This window comes from Denticeps clupeoides, chromosome 5 (assembly GCF_900700375.1).
Source record: "Denticeps clupeoides chromosome 5, fDenClu1.1, whole genome shotgun sequence".
NCBI classification, from domain to species: domain Eukaryota; kingdom Metazoa; phylum Chordata; class Actinopteri; order Clupeiformes; family Denticipitidae; genus Denticeps; species Denticeps clupeoides.
In genome coordinates, this window is record NC_041711.1 from 3,236,390 (window position 1) to 3,253,695 (window position 17,306).

Here is a 17,306-nt window from a genome sequence, read left to right on the forward strand (position 1 = left end):
CACCGAATACCATTTTATGGAAATGGGGTACCAAAAGGTGGCTGAGAAAGATAGACCCGACTTACCGACAGATTATTACGGGTGGTTTCAAGGCCGCACAACGTTGGATGACAATACTGGCAGTCTGACAATCTACAGATTAAGTTCTGGTGATGATGGGGATTATTCTGTTGAAATAAATGGCCAACTGAAAGTGGACAAATACCAGCTGATTGTTAAAGGTGAGTCTGCCTGGTTATTGTATGTGGTTGCCAGATGCATTAGAAGACATTTGAATTAAAAGTTCTGATGAACTGTTCCAAAGTTGAAAAAAAAAGTAAAAAAAAATTGTTATTGCCCAAACCAAGACTTGACCAAGTAAATTCAAATTCTGATCGTAAATGATTAGAAATTTTGGATTCACTGGTGTGATAAATGCAGCACATTTACAAAACCTTTTTTCTGTATGTTCATGTTTTCCCATGGAATGTATACACTGATCAGCCATAATGATGAGAACATCTTGTTTTAGTTGCGTCTGCATTGGGTGGAATGCATTAGGCAGAAAGTGAACATTTTGTCCATGAATTTGATGTTCCTTGAAGCTGACAAAATGAAAAAAAGAAATCTGAACCCATGCAGGCCCATGTTCACCATAATAGCTTCTTCAATATGCAATCGACCATCAGAACCAGAGCATGGTGCCATGGAAGAACCTGTCCTGGCCTGATTATTCACATTTTTACATGATCCTTTACTTTTCTTGGGGAAAAGTGGCTCATGGCTCCAGGATGCAGTGCAGACTCCAAGATAAGCCAGTGCAGGCAGTGTTATCCTGGGAATCCTTGGGTCCCCCGTTTGTGTGTTTGTTACTTTGAGACGTACCACCTACCTAAACATTGCTGCTGCTGAACATGACATTCACCACTTCATGGAAACGGGATTCACTGATTGCAGCAGAATAATGCGCCTTGCCACAATGGAAAAAAATGTTTCAAGAATGCTTTGAGGAACAGAAAACACATCAGATGTCAGTCCAACAGAACATCTGCGGGATGTGCTGAAAAAACAAGTGTGATCCATGGAGACGCCAGCTCAGAACTTGCATACTAGGTCTGGTGTCCATGCCTCAACTGGTCAGGACATAATGGTCATAATGTTATGACTGATCGAGGTGTACTGTTCTCTGAAAGTCAGACATTTCGATAGGCCTTTCATGAGTGAACTGGACCATTTCTGTTCATTTTAGTTGTAGTTATTTTTAACTGACTAAACTGACAAAATCTAGGCAACATTTGCAAGTTTACATTTGTTTATTGTTTCATTGTTATCTGAACATGGTTTTTTTTTTTTGTAATTTATGTTTTCAGACGATGCCACTATTCCTGAAATAAGCAAAGACTGTTCGGCGACTGAGTGTACACTGAAATGTAGTGGATCAGCTGATGAAAATGTTTCATGGCTCAAAATGAAAAATGGAAACAATCCAGAGGAAGAAGCTGTTCCTACGTTAAAGGTAGTTGAAAATGGTGAATTCACCAAGTTCCAGTGCAAGCTGTCAAAGCCATTGAGCTACAAGACCAGTAAAATCATGACTCTGCAGGAAATATTTCAAGGTGAGGTGGAGAAAGCTTTCTAGCTCTCAGAAAAATGAGACCAGTGCTAGAAGTCAAGTGCTGAAAAAGAACTGAACAGCGAACTAAATACTGAACGATTTTTTAAATGACATTTTGAATGGAGAGATGCCACCATATTCATAATAAGTCAACCACCTCACGTGATGTTTTCAGGTTATTGTCTCTTTGTCAAGATTAATTTTTTTTTTACAGAAAGTAACGTGGATAAATCTTGGGTTATTGCTGTCGCCGTCAGCCCCGTTTCATTTACCGGCTGTATCGCCCTTTTCTTTATTTCCTTCAGTCACGATATATGAACATGAACCGACTTTTGATGATGACGACCAGTTAGTCCCTATGCACCGCTAGCATAGACGCTATTATAGTTAGCTGGATAATTCGTAAACGTCCACCTCTGAGGATCACTTTATAATGTCCTTAGATTCGTTGCATTAAGCTAATTCAACGTTGAAGTCGAGCTTTACTGTCATTTCGGATACATACGTGTTATACAGAACGAAACATTCTACATGTGACATTTAAACAAAGTTACGTACTGCCATAAAGTGACCTTATGTCACGGGCAAACTGGACTACATAAGGTGGAAACAGGGGACACAAGGAGTAAAGGGTAACATTTAACAAAAATGAATAATAGTGAAATGAATAATACATGTACGGAAGTAAATAATACTACTGTGAAAAAAGGACCAGTGCATTAATAGATATTACATTTACAGCATTTATCAGGCGCCCGTACCCAGAGCGACTTACAATCAGTAGTCACCGGGACAGTCCCCCCCTGGAGCAACTCAGGGTTAAGTGTCTTGCTCAGAGACACAATGGTAGTAAGTGGGATTTGAACCTGGGTATTCTGGTTCATATGTGAGTGTGTTAACCACTAGGCTACTACCACCCTATATTACTACTACCACCACCATATTACTCAATATAACTGAGGTAGATTGTGTGTCAGCCCGGAGTGGAGAGTTCCTGAGTGTCCAGGTGTCTGATGGCCTGTGGGATGAAGCTGTTGCCCAGCCTGGCAGTGAGGGCCCGAATGCTTCGTACCTTTTTCCGGATGTTAGGAGGGCGAAGAGTGCATGTGAGGGGTGTGTAGAGTCGTTCACAATGCTGGTGGCTTTCCGGATGCGCCGTGTGTGGTAAATGTCTGTTACGGAGGGAAGAGAGGCTCCAATGATCTTCTCAGCCTTGCTCACTGTCCGCTGAAGGGTCTCGCGGTCCAATGCGGTGCAGTTCCCAAACCAGACAGTAATGCAGCTTGTTAGAATGCTCTCAATGGTCCTTCTATAGAAGGTGGTGCGAGATGGGCTTTTCTCAGCCTCTGCAAGAAGGCTGACAGAGACACGAAGGGGACAGTGAGTCTCTGGACATGGGTTTAAATGGTCAAGGCAGTGTGAGGGTGATTGTTTTTGTATTGATGTGTAATTATTTTTTCTTGTTTAAATTCTATACTTTATTGAATCTACTATTCAAGATGTGGGTGGTAGTAGCCTAGTGGGTAACACACTTGCCTGTGAACCAGAAGACCCAGGTTCAAATCCCACTTACTACCATTGTGTCCCTGAGCAAGACACTTAACCCTAAAGTGGCTCCAGGGGGACTGTCCCTGTAACTACTGATTGTAAGTCGCTCTGGATATGGGCGTCTGATAAATGACGTAAATGTAAATGTAAATGAACTAGAAGACCCAGGCTCAAATCCCACTTACTGTCATTGTGTCCCTGAGAAAGACATTTAACCATAAGTTGCTTCAGGGGGGACTGTCCCTGTACCTACTGATTGTAAGCTCTGGAAAAGGCCGTAAATGTAAGATTCTGTGAAAATTAATATGAATGTTATTTCTTAAGGTATCTTACACCTAATGTGTGTTCAGATTTACCACAATGTCCAGTTCAAGGCGAACAAAATAGTTTTTTTTTTTGTCAGATTGGAGAGTGTTTGAATGTCTTTGAACATTGCAGTGGCAGGACCTGTGGACTTCGACAGGACGTAGACTCAAAAAGTTCTGAGATTTTCAGACCTTGTTTGAGCATAGTGTACTGCATTGTTTGTTGAGAATTGTTCAGGGACCTTTACATTGAGAAGATGATTCTTTATTAGTCCGACAACTGGGACATTTACAAAGAGAGGCAGGAATTGGTCTCTAACTGGATTAGATTAATTGATTGGTGGACTGATATTTTTTCACATGGGTGACCTAGGAGTTGGTGCATTTGTGTGTGTCTAGATATGTGTTTTTAAAATGATTTCCTTTTTATTTTCATCTGCTCACATTTCCTGTCTCTCTTCATAACACACAGCTCAAGAATATGGGAAGACTGGAGGAAGTATCACGTTGACTCCACGGATAAAACTCTCAACGCCACCGAATACCATTTTATGGAAATGGGGTACCAAAAAGGTGGCTGAGAAAGATAGACCCGACTTACCGACAGATTATTACGGGTGGTTTCAAGGCCGCACAACGTTGGATGACAATACTGGCAGTCTGACAATCTACAGATTAAGTTCTGGTGACGATGGGGATTATTCTGTTGAAATAAATGGCCAACTGAAAGTGGACAAATACCAGCTGATTGTTAAAGGTGAGTCTGCCTGGTTATTGTATGTGGTTGCCAGATGCATTAGAAGACATTTGAATTAAAAGTTCTGATGAACTGTTCCAAAGTTGAAAAAAAAAGTAAAAAAAAATTGTTATTGCCCAAACCAAGACTTGACCAAGTAAATTCAAATTCTGATCGTAAATGATTAGAAATTTTGGATTCACTGGTGTGATAAATGCAGCACATTTACAAAACCTTTTTTCTGTATGTTCATGTTTTCCCATGGAATGTATACACTGATCAGCCATAATGATGAGAACATCTTGTTTTAGTTGCGTCTGCATTGGGTGGAATGCATTAGGCAGAAAGTGAACATTTTGTCCATGAATTTGATGTTCCTTGAAGCTGACAAAATAAAAAAAAGAAATCTGAACCCATGCAGGCCCATGTTCACCATAATAGCTTCTTCAATATGCAATCGACCATCAGAACCAGAGCATGGTGCCATGGAAGAACCTGTCCTGGCCTGATTATTCACATTTTTACATGATCCTTTACTTTTCTTGGGGAAAAGTGGCTCATGGCTCCAGGATGCAGTGCAGACTCCAAGATAAGCCAGTGCAGGCAGTGTGATCCTGGGAATCCTTGGGTCCCCCGTTTGTGTGTTTGTTACTTTGAGACGTACCACCTACCTAAACATTGCTGCTGCTGAACATGACATTCACCACTTCATGGAAACGGGATTCACTGATTGCAGCAGAATAATGCGCCTTGCCACAATGGAAAAAAATGTTTCAAGAATGCTTTGAGGAACAGAAAACACATCAGATGTCAGTCCAACAGAACATCTGCGGGATGTGCTGAAAAAACAAGTGTGATCCATGGAGACGCCAGCTCAGAACTTGCATACTAGGTCTGGTGTCCATGCCTCAACTGGTCAGGACATAATGGTCATAATGTTATGACTGATCGAGGTGTACTGTTCTCTGAAAGTCAGACATTTCGATAGGCCTTTCATGAGTGAACTGGACCATTTCTGTTCATTTTAGTTGTAATTATTTTTAACTGACTAAACTGACAAAATCTAGGCAACATTTGCAAGTTTACATTTGTTTATTGTTTCATTGTTATCTGAACATGGTTTTTTTTTTGTCATTTATGTTTTCAGACGATGCCACTATTCCTGAAATAAGCAAAGACTATTCGGCGACTGAGTGTACACTGAAATGTAGTGGATCAGCTGATGAAAATGTTTCATGGCTCAAAATGAAAAATGGAAACAATCCAGAGGAAGAAGCTGTTCCTACGTTAAAGGTTGTTGAAAATGGTGAATTCACCAAGTTCCAGTGCAAGCTGTCAAAGCCATTGAGCTACAAGACCAGTAAAATCATGACTCTGCAGGAAATATTTCAAGGTGAGGTGGAGAAAGCTTTCTAGCTCTCAGAAAAATGAGACCAGTGCTAGAAGTCAAGTGCTGAAAAAGAACTGAACAGCGAACTAAATACTGAACGATTTTTTAAATGACATTTTGAATGGAGAGATGCCACCATATTCATAATAAGTCAACCACCTCACGTGATGTTTTCAGGTTATTGTCTCTTTGGCAAGATTAATTTTTTTTTTACAGAAAGTAACGTGGATAAATCTTGGGTTATTGCTGTCGCCGTCAGCCCCGTTTCATTTACCGGCTGTATCGCCCTTTTCTTTATTTCCTTCAGTCACGATATATGAACATGAACCGACTTTTGATGATGACGACCAGTTAGTCCCTATGCACCGCTAGCATAGAAGCTATTATAGTTAGCTGGATAATTCGTAAACGTCCACCTCTGAGGATCACTTTATAATGTCCTTAGATTCGTTGCATTAAGCTAATTCAACGTTGAAGTCGAGCTTTACTGTCATTTCGGATACATACGTGTTATACAGAACGAAACATTCTACATGTGACATTTAAACAAAGTTACGTACTGCCATAAAGTGACCTTATGTCACGGGCAAACTGGACTACATAAGGTGGAAACAGGGGACACAAGGAGTAAAGGGTAACATTTAACAAAAATGAATAATAGTGAAATGAATAATACATGTACGGATGTAAATAATACTACTGTGAAAAAAGGACCAGTGCATTAATAGATATTACATTTACAGCATTTATCAGGCGCCCGTACCCAGAGCGACTTACAATCAGTAGTCACCGGGACAGTCCCCCCCTGGAGCAACTCAGGGTTAAGTGTCTTGCTCAGAGACACAATGGTAGTAAGTGGGATTTGAACCTGGGTATTCTGGTTCATATGTGAGTGTGTTAACCACTAGGCTACTACCACCCTATATTACTACTACCACCACCATATTACTCAATATAACTGAGGTAGATTGTGTGTCAGCCCGGAGTGGAGAGTTCCTGAGTGTCCAGGTGTCTGATGGCCTGTGGGATGAAGCTGTTGCCCAGCCTGGCAGTGAGGGCCCGAATGCTTCGTACCTTTTTCCGGATGTTAGGAGGGCGAAGAGTGCATGTGAGGGGTGTGTAGAGTCGTTCACAATGCTGGTGGCTTTCCGGATGCGCCGTGTGTGGTAAATGTCTGTTACGGAGGGAAGAGAGGCTCCAATGATCTTCTCAGCCTTGCTCACTGTCCGCTGAAGGGTCTCGCGGTCCAATGCGGTGCAGTTCCCAAACCAGACAGTAATGCAGCTTGTTAGAATGCTCTCAATGGTCCTTCTATAGAAGGTGGTGCGAGATGGGCTTTTCTCAGCCTCTGCAAGAAGGCTGACAGAGACACGAAGGGGACAGTGAGTCTCTGGACATGGGTTTAAATGGTCAAGGCAGTGTGAGGGTGATTGTTTTTGTATTGATGTGTAATTATTTTTTCTTGTTTAAATTCTATACTTTATTGAATCTACTATTCAAGATGTGGGTGGTAGTAGCCTAGTGGGTAACACACTTGCCTGTGAACCAGAAGACCCAGGTTCAAATCCCACTTACTACCATTGTGTCCCTGAGCAAGACACTTAACCCTAAAGTGGCTCCAGGGGGACTGTCCCTGTAACTACTGATTGTAAGTCGCTCTGGATATGGGCGTCTGATAAATGACGTAAATGTAAATGTAAATGAACTAGAAGACCCAGGCTCAAATCCCACTTACTGTCATTGTGTCCCTGAGAAAGACATTTAACCATAAGTTGCTTCAGGGGGGACTGTCCCTGTACCTACTGATTGTAAGCTCTGGAAAAGGCCGTAAATGTAAGATTCTGTGAAAATTAATATGAATGTTATTTCTTAAGGTATCTTACACCTAATGTGTGTTCAGATTTACCACAATGTCCAGTTCAAGGCGAACAAAATAGTTTTTTTTTTTGTCAGATTGGAGAGTGTTTGAATGTCTTTGAACATTGCAGTGGCAGGACCTGTGGACTTCGACAGGACGTAGACTCAAAAAGTTCTGAGATTTTCAGACCTTGTTTTAGCGCAGTGTACTGCATTGTTTGTTGAGAATTGTTCAGGGACCTTTACATTGAGAAGATGATTCTTTATTAGTCCGACAACTGGGACATTTACAAAGAGAGGCAGGAATTGGTCTCTAACTGGATTAGATAAATTGATTGATATAGTGATATTTTTTCACATGGGTGATCTAGGAGTAGGTGCATTTGTGTGTGTCTAGATATGTGTTTTTAAAATGATTTACTTTTTATTTTCATCTGCTCACATTTCCTGTCTCTCTTCATAACACACAGCTCAAGAATATGGGAAGACTGGAGGAAGTATCACGTTGACTCCACGGATAAAACTCTCAACGCCACCGAATACCATTTTATGGAAATGGGGTACCAAAAAGGTGGCTGAGAAAGATAGTCCCGACTTACCGACAGATTATTACGGGTGGTTTCAAGGCCGCACAACGTTGGATGACAATACTGGCAGTCTGACAATCTACAGATTAAGTTCTGGTGATGATGGGGATTATTCTGTTGAAATAAATGGCCAACTGAAAGTGGACAAATACCATCTGATTGTTAAAGGTGAGTCTGCCTGGTTATTGTATGTGGTTGCCAGATGCATTAGAAGACATTTGAATTAAAAGTTCTGATGAACTGTTCCAAAGTTGAAAAAAAAAGTTAAAAAAAATTGTTATTGCCCAAACCAAGACTTGACCAAGTAAATTCAAATTCTGATCGTAAATGATTAGAAATTTTGGATTCACTGGTGTGATAAATGCAGCACATTTACAAAACCTTTTTTCTGTATGTTCATGTTTTCCCATGGAATGTATACACTGATCAGCCATAATGATGAGAACATCTTGTTTTAGTTGCGTCTGCATTGGGTGGAATGCATTAGGCAGAAAGTGAACATTTTGTCCATGAATTTGATGTTCCTTGAAGCTGACAAAATAAAAAAAAGAAATCTGAACCCATGCAGGCCCATGTTCACCATAATAGCTTCTTCAATATGCAATCGACCATCAGAACCAGAGCATGGTGCCATGGAAGAACCTGTCCTGGCCTGATTATTCACATTTTTACATGATTTATATGATTGGATGCATATCCTTTACTTTTCTTGGGGAAAAGTGGCTCCAGGATGCAGTGCAGACTCCAAGATAAGCCAGTGCAGGCAGTGTGATCCTGGGAATCCTTGGGTCCCCCGTTTGTGTGTTTGTTACTTTGAGACGTACCACCTACCTAAACATTGCTGCTGCTGAACATGACATTCACCACTTCATGGAAACGGGATTCCCTGATTGCAGCAGAATAATGCGCCTTGCCACAATGAAAAAAAATGTTGCCACACTGAAAAAAGAATGCTTTGAGGAATTTGTTTGTTTCATTTGTTTGTTTGTTTGTTTTTTTGTCATTTATGTTTTCAGACGATGCCACTATTCCTGAAATAAGCAACGACTGTTCGGCGACTGAGTGTACACTGAAATGTAGTGGATCAGCTGATGAAAACGTTTCATGGCTCAAAATGAAAAATGGAAACAATCCAGAGGAAGAAGCTGTTCCTACGTTAAAGGTTGTTGAAAATGGTGAATTCACCAAGTTCCAGTGCAAGCTGTCAAAGCCATTGAGCTACAAGACCAGCGAAATCATGACTCTGCAGGAAATATTTCAACATGAAGTGGAGAAAGCTTTCTAGCTCTCAGAAAAATGAGACCAGTGCTAGAAGTCAAGTGCTGAAAAAGAACTGAACAGCGAACTAAATACTGAACGATTTTTTAAATGACATTTTGAATGGAGAGATGCCACCATATTCATAATAAGTCAACCACCTCACTTGATGTTTTCAGGTTATTGTCTCTTTGTCATGTTTTTTTTTTTTTTTTTTTTTTTTACAGAAAGTAATGTGGTTAAATCTTGGGTTTTTTCTGTCACCGTCAGCCTCGTTTCATTTACCGACTGTATCGCCTTTTTCTTTATTTCCTTCAGTCACGATTTATGAACCTGAACTGACTTTTGATGATGACGACCAGTCATCGAACAGGATCTGCGTGAATCTGCCAGGACCTGACCGCAGGGGCTGATCACCCTGGGTCACCAATGTAAGATGGGACGTCTTGGAGACATGACACTCCTGTGCCTTTGTTGTGCATAGAGATTCAACTCCTCTGTTTTTGCATCCCTTTGTCAAACTGCATCGCAACATCCCCCGAGCCATGTGCCGGCCGTCTGGACCGCCTACCCTCTTTGTCTTCCCCAGACGGGAAACAACAGGTTCTGATTGGTCTGTGACAACTTCCTTTAGGCCAGTGCTATAAAGATCTGTTCACATGTGTGGAAGGGACCAGCAGACTTTCCATTGGTACCTTTTTACATACAATATTCACATGTAACTCTAATAATAATTTACCGGTGTTAATAAATTAGAAACTGTTCATCCTTTTAACCTCTATTGTGCCACGCCTCTTTCTGCCAGGTAACATCAAGTGGGAGTGGTTTTAATACTGTGTTTTTGTGTGTGTAGAGAGAGAGTTTTTTTACACTCTGTTCTCTCCCCACTCCTTTTTTTACACCAAGATCCATCTCCAAAACTGGTGCTACAGTCAGTGTCCTTGGCTGATTCCGCCGGGAGTTTCCTTTTTTTGTCGTTTGGGGACGCTTGCTTGCTGAGTTAAAAATACTCCACCTCAAAACATTTAATTAAAACAGTAGAGCCTAGAAGATTAATAAATCCAAAACAAAAATGATAAGGAAAATTGCATATTTGCTTTATTCTGTAGTCAACTGAATTGATCCAAGTAAATGGGTGTCATTTTCCTAATTGTGTTGATTGAACGAGTACTCGCCGTGTGAACAAGAACAGGTTAAAGTCCTGTGAGTGAGATCACGGTTAATTGTGAGCCTCTTACAACAAGATCAGACGTAAAAGCAAATCGTGAGTCGTTTAGGATGAGAACGGTATCTGTGAATCGTTAAAGAAAAAAATCAGTTGTCTTGAGTTGACTAGGCAAGACCAAAAACTGTGAATTCCCCCTTGTGAGCTTGTGGGAATGAGACCAGTAAAATATGGAAAATAAAAATGGGAAAAGTGACACTCCTACTAGTTGTGAATAAATGGTAGTTTATGTGTATGAGAGGGCAGATCTCCTTCTCTTTCTCTGGTGTCTGAGCGTGTTAGCGCAGATATGTGCATGTAAGAGCACAGAATTAGCATGCGCAGACATCTAAGAAACTTAAGTTAATGATACAAATGAAACAAAAATATGGTAAAGATGTAATTATCTTGTGGACTGGCATGAAAATTACGGTTTTCCTGCGAGTCTCTTAGTCAAACTCAGCTAAAAAAGCTGAAGCTGAGTGTCGCCTGCTGACACTCCAGCCTCTGTGTGTGTGTGTGTGTGTGTGTGTGTGTGTGAGAGCATCTGCACGCATTGGCAGACCTTATCTTTCCCTCTCTCTCTGGTGTGTGTGTGTGGGGCGCCACTCTCTCTCTCGTTTTGTTTTGAGACTCTTAGCAATAGATTTTACCGTCTGGGCATTTTGCAGAACTCTTGGGCCTGCAGGCCGACCGGAATCTGAAGCTCCACCCTTCCCACCCTAAAAATCATCATGACCCCTGCTGGAGCAACCGCTACAGGAACAACAGAAACCACCACAGCACGATGACGTCACTGCTTCGACTCCACAGGAGAAATCCACCATCAGAGCAGCTGACCCATTCTCTCCTCCCAAGACTCGTTCAGGCGCCACTTATGAGTTGGATGCCACACCATCATCTGGACAATCAGGACCCTCAACTACAACCCTCCGAATGGACGACTGAAGATCTTCTGAACTCTTCTAAGCACCTCCCAAATGCAGATCGAGGGGGTGCAGCCCTGTCCAGAGCCATGAATGATTTCATCAGAGAATTCACACCGACATCCACCAAAATGGCTCGAGTCCTGCTACAGACGCTGGGCAGATGCTTCAGTGCATCTCGCTGACGTTCTGCGCCACGCCAAGGCCAGACAGGTTGAAGCAAGGGTCAAGGAAGACAACTCACTCATGCTGCTGCAACCCCCACTCCATATCATGGCAAGGCCCGCCAACAGAGCAAGAAACAGTGTGATGTGTGCTTCAGCTGTGCCAAAGCAGACATTGGGCAACAGAATGCACCGACAAACACAGAAGAAGAGGATTTGGCGTTTACAGTGGCGAGAGATGTGGACACAGAGGAGGACACATCCACCACGGACATCCCCAATTGGACTGAAAAGGTGAAGCGGGTGGAGCTCCAGACGAAGTCCTGGAGGAAGTTTCAAATAAGGTCAGTCACACCTACACTGACACTCACGCTGAATACAAACACATAGGGTGGTAGTAGCCTAGTGGGTAACACACTCGCGTATGAACCAGAAGACCCGGGTTCGAATCCCACTTACTACCATTGTGTCCCTGAGCAAGACGCTTAACCCTAAATTGCTCCAGGGAGACTGTCCCTGTAACTACTGATTGTTAGTCGCTCTGGATAAGGGCGTCTGATAAATGCTGTAAATGTACATACACCCATTCCACACCCCCCACACTCCCCAAACACACACTGATACACGCATCCCTCTGACAAGCATTTTGATGACCAATATGACGCTGTATTATTTTTTTTTTTCATGATTTAAATGATTGACCATTGAGATGACTACATAGTTCTGGTTATAAGGGCATGCTGTGCCCTTTTTGTTTCCTTGAACCCAGACCCCACCTTTTTAAAAAATAAATAAATAACTAAAAATAAATAAAAAATAATAATAATATCTGACAAGTTTCACTGGTAAAAATTATGTTGTGACACAACTGTCTGGACTTTGACTGGACGGATCTTTTTCGTTTTTTTTTGTTTTGTTTTATGTCTAAGTTCTGTTTATTTACAGCTCTCTCTCCATCTGTCCCCCCTGAATTGGCCCACCACCGCCCATGTAGTGTTTGAAGAAAGAAAAAAAGAAAGAAGAAAGAATTATTGTCTCAGTTTAGGATTGCATTTCAGTTGCATTTTTGCCTCCAAATCTGTTACATTTTCTTGTCACATTATTAGTGGAAAAAGACAAACACTCACATCCATTACTGTAAAACAGTTGTTGTCATTTATTGGCTTTTGTTCCTACTGTAGATTGTTTGTTTCAAAGTTCAGCATGCCTTTAACTGCCCTCACTCATTCTAAATCAACGTCTTATCAGGTACTGTGGAACCCTGATGCAGAGAAGGCCCTCTTAGCTTTAAACAGGCCTTGTAATCCCCACCCACATTAGGCTTGACCGAGCCCTCCAAAAATATGGCTGTATGACCTCTGTTCTCAACCACATGGTGATTCGCTGCGTCCCGTAACTTGTTTTTCATGCATTCTTTTAATTATTTAGTTGTTTATGTAGTTATTTTGGGGAGGGGCAACTGTTTTTTTTTTTTTTTTTTTTCAGTAAAGATGCTACACGGGTTTTTGATGCAATTTGGATGTTACTTAATCGGCAACTGTTAATTTCACTTTTTTTATTATCCACAGTTTTTTTTTTAACAAAAAAAAAACAAGTAAAACAGAACACGACAAGAACCACAGAACACTAAGGGGAATCGTGTATCTTTCTTTTTTCATGCTCTCCTTCACCTGATTTCTTGGACAGTCTTGATTATCCTGATTTTTGTTCTCTTTGTGGATGGATCAGCTTTCCGCCTACCTGATGGTTCTTCTTGCATTGGGTATGCATTCAGTGATGCCCACTCCACCTTGAAATCTGTTTTTTTTATTTTGCCTTCCTGCCACTCAGCTCATTACGCATGCATGCACCTTAGCTGCAAACAAACTGCTACCATCTACACTGATTCACGTTATGCTTTTGGTGTTTTTTTATGACTATGGGGCAGTGGTGGCCTAGCGGTTAAGGAAGCGCCCCCGTAATCAGAAGGTTGCCGGTTCAAATCCTGATCTGCCCCAGGTGCCACTGAGGTGCCACTGAGCAAAGCACCGTCCCCACACACTGCTCCCCGGGCGCCTGTCATGGCTGCCCACTGTTCACTCAGGGTGATGGTTAAATTCAGAGGACAAATTTCACTGTGTGCACCGTGTGCTGTGCTGCAGTGTATCACATGTGACAATCACTACACTTTACACTTTTTTTATGGTACCCTGTGGAAACACGGATGGTCTCTTAAATCTGATTTAGCTTCCAAGCCAGATTTCTGTGTGTAAATGTACAACTCTTACTAACAGCTCTGATCCCATCTCTGCAGGAAATGCACAAGCAAATGCAGCTGTGAAGACTGCAGCATGTTCACCACTTCTAACTCTGATTCAGGCCAGATCTGCTTCTTCCACTCAACTCACTTCAGTAGCCTAAATTGCCAATTTGTGTTAAATTGACCCATGGATTGGATCAAAAGGAGGGATGATGTGAGCTATTGCAGCTCATTGGTTCACAAAAAGACTTCATGATGTACACAAGAATGAGAAAAAGCAGCAGAATTGGCTTGAGTCCATGTTGAATCTTTTTTGTAATGCCACCTAACACAGGCCCCCTCAAGAAGGACTTCACCATTGAACACTGCCCTGTGTGAAAATTACATGTTAACCTATTGTGTGTCTCACCAAACGTCTGTCAGATATTCATTCCCAGTTGTTGCTGCCCTTCCACAACTAGCCGAGATCCAACTCAATTACTTCCAGCCAGGAGACTTTGCCCCAACCATCAATGCTGAATGGGACCCTTCCAGATCCTGCTGACAGCTCACACAGCAGTCAAGATCGCAGACAGAGCCACGTGGATCCACGCATCCCACACTAAGAGGGTACCAGTACCTCCAACCCAAGCAGACAGCAAACCCGAGCAAGATCAGTAAAGGAAACCTGTGTCCTTACTGCAACACGTAGCGTGCCAAGCTACCAACCCAGCTCATCATGGATGAAACTCGCCCCTGGCACTCTTTTCGTATATATTGCTGGTCCCTGAGAGGAACCATGTGCTTTCTCCTCATCAGCATCATCACTACACCCCCCATCCTTCTGTGGCATGAATACTTCAGCCAGCCGACACCCAGCCCAACCTCCACCCCCACCTCTGTCCCCACCAACTCTACCCTCTCCTCGAGCTCAACGACCTCTTATATTTACCCTCTGTCATGAAGGAAGAGACCTGCCAATGTGCCAACTAGTGCTTCCCGATGCCATATTAACCAGGCTTACAGGTCTCTCATCCAAGTGTGTTTTCCCATTAACTCTTCTGCCACCATTTCAGTTCCACTAACTGGCTTGTCCTCCAAGGGACATAGAGCAATTGACTATGCAGGCTACCCTTGGTACACGACTAATGACCTGTTTTCTATTATTTTATGCCAAGAACCTGTGAATGTCGCTAGCAAGCCCACTCGGAGCCCCACATCTGTCTCCATTGGTGTTAGTGTTGTCTCTAACTTAACCACTGACGACTATTTTGATTTGATCACAAGAATATCTGGCAACACTAATAACTGGTTATTACTTGCAGAAGCTACTGGTGACACTGTCAAATCTGATAGCATTGTATGTTTGGAACCTCTCCCATTGTTGATGGTTGTTCCCACTCCACCTGAACTGAATTTGACCTGTCTTATGACTTAAGATAACCTTGATTTTATTTGCTCTTCTTGGTATCTCCCTTTTTCCTGTAGGACCTAAACCTGTTTCTGATGCCAAAAGTAGCTCATAACAATTTTACATGTTTTGTTCCATGTTGGTATTATGCACTGTGTATTGTGCATCCATTCATAATCCGCCTTTATCTAGTTTTTATCTCTCTTTCTCCTATGTTTACTCTCACTTAGTTGAAAGATTTTGTTTTTTGTTTTGTTTGATTCCCCTGATCCAACTTACATAGATGCCATAAGTATTCCCAGAGGCGTACCTGATGGATACAAACTATATAATCTAGTAGGTGCAGGCTTTGAATAATTTGTTTTTGATAACCTAACTACAATCAATTACAATATGCAGTGCTTATCAAACTTTATAAGAGACGGATTTGAAGCTGTACATGAACAACTTGAAGCCACCTCACTTATGGCCTTCGAGAACCGCATCGCTGTTGAGGTTATTACCAGAGTAAAGTGGAATTTGATAATGTTTGATGACCGATGCTGCTCCTTTATCCCCAACATCACGGCTCCCCTGGGAAAACTGACTTGTGTGATAGATGACCTAATTTGAAAGAACACTAGAATATGTTTGGGAAATATAAAAATCTAGCCGTCTCCATTTGCATGGCCCTTGCTGTATTCCCCTTTGTTTTAATCCTCTGTGGATTCTGTTGCATCCCCTGTTTTAGAGCATTGTTAGTCAGGATTATTGGATCAATAATACTGATATATAATATGTATGCATTATTCTCCTCGGATGAGAATGATGCATACATATAATTCTATTTCTTGATTGCTTTGTTTTTAATTATTTTCAGTATTGTGCATTCCTGCTTGCCTTATAATAATTTTTTATTATTATCATTATTATTCTTAGATTTTTGTATTATGTAATTATGTACTCCTCAAATTATGTTAATGTCATATAAATTTTTGTGCCTATAGTGGTGATCATTAAAATGATCAAAAGGGGGGAATGTAGAAGAAATAATCCATAGGCCCAGACACTCCACGTGTTTCACCTTTGGTCATGGAACAGCCAGAAAACAACTGTATCTCACTTTAAACACACTCGCCTGTGAACCAGATGACCCAGGCTCAAATCCCACTTACTGTCATTGTGTCCCTGAGAAAGACACTTAACCATAAGTTGCTTCATGAGAAAGGTTACCTCCTGTTTCTAATTCTTTGTCCGCTCAGAGAACTTGCCACACCTCCCCTAAAACTTCACCAACCATCATGGATTGAAAACGAGCGAAGCATGATTGGATGTGAAAATGAGCACAAATGTGTTTTTTAGTTCCATCACGCAACACTCTGAAGAACCAGAAAAACCCAATTTTATTTTAATTTATTTTTTAAATACACCTCGTCCCATTTATATTACATTTACATCCCAGCTCTCTCCTCCTCGTTTGCATTTAAAGCTACAGACACCGAAACTGGACATCTCATTGTCGGACTGGCTAAATGTGGCTGTATTTCCGCACCAAGGCTGAATTTCAGAAAGTGACTTCAGATCCACTATTAGGGTAGACTAAGACCAATATAAAAGCAAAAACTATACATTTTAATAATAGAGGATCTTTAAGGTTCCCCTTTAGGTGAACCTCAGAAGAGCCTCCTGCATCGTGCTTGACCCCTCATATCCATCACATGGACTTTTTACACTCCTCCCATCCGGAAGCTGCTACCGCAGCATCAGGTCTCGATCCTCCAGGATGCGTGATAGCTTCTTCCCACATGCCATCAGGCTCTTGAACACACTACCTGCGCTCATACTTCCCCCCACACACACTCGCACTGTGGACTAACTCTGTTGCACCTCTGCACTTTACACCTCATTGCTGCAGTTATGCACATAACTGATATACGGACAACCTCTTCATGTTGCACTGAAACCAAGAATAAGAAAAATGTCGAGATTTACAAACTGTACTATTATTACTGTTATTTATTTGCACAGTCGGTAAACATGTATATATCACTGGTCACTTTTTAACACTTCATTTTTAGCTAAAATATATATTTTGTGTCCTATTCATTTATATATTGTATTCCATGTGCC

General features: G+C 41.6%; 1 protein-coding gene across 7 annotated transcripts; it reads left to right on the top strand.

Moving 5' to 3' along the window:
- The first annotated feature begins 1,353 nt into the window (after window positions 1-1,353).
- LOC114789793 (uncharacterized) lies at window positions 1,354-17,225 on the top strand. 7 transcript variants are annotated; one of them, XR_003749724.1, is made up of 8 exons: window positions 1,354-1,595; window positions 3,920-4,204; window positions 5,331-5,576; window positions 7,901-8,185; window positions 9,034-9,453; window positions 9,593-9,965; window positions 11,150-11,912; window positions 14,231-17,225. XR_003749724.1 is itself a non-coding variant. In XM_028979183.1 (5 exons), exons 1-4 carry the CDS (start codon window positions 1,448-1,450, stop codon window positions 9,685-9,687), a joined length of 774 nt encoding a protein of 257 aa, XP_028835016.1. In that variant the 5' UTR covers window positions 1,354-1,447; the 3' UTR covers window positions 9,688-9,705; window positions 11,150-11,912. The 7 variants fall into 7 exon arrangements, 1 of the variants encoding a protein (XP_028835016.1); XR_003749725.1 differs by having other exon boundaries at window positions 14,269-17,225; XR_003749726.1 differs by lacking the exon at window positions 14,231-17,225 and having other exon boundaries at window positions 9,593-9,705.
- The last annotated feature ends 81 nt before the right edge of the window (window positions 17,226-17,306 follow it).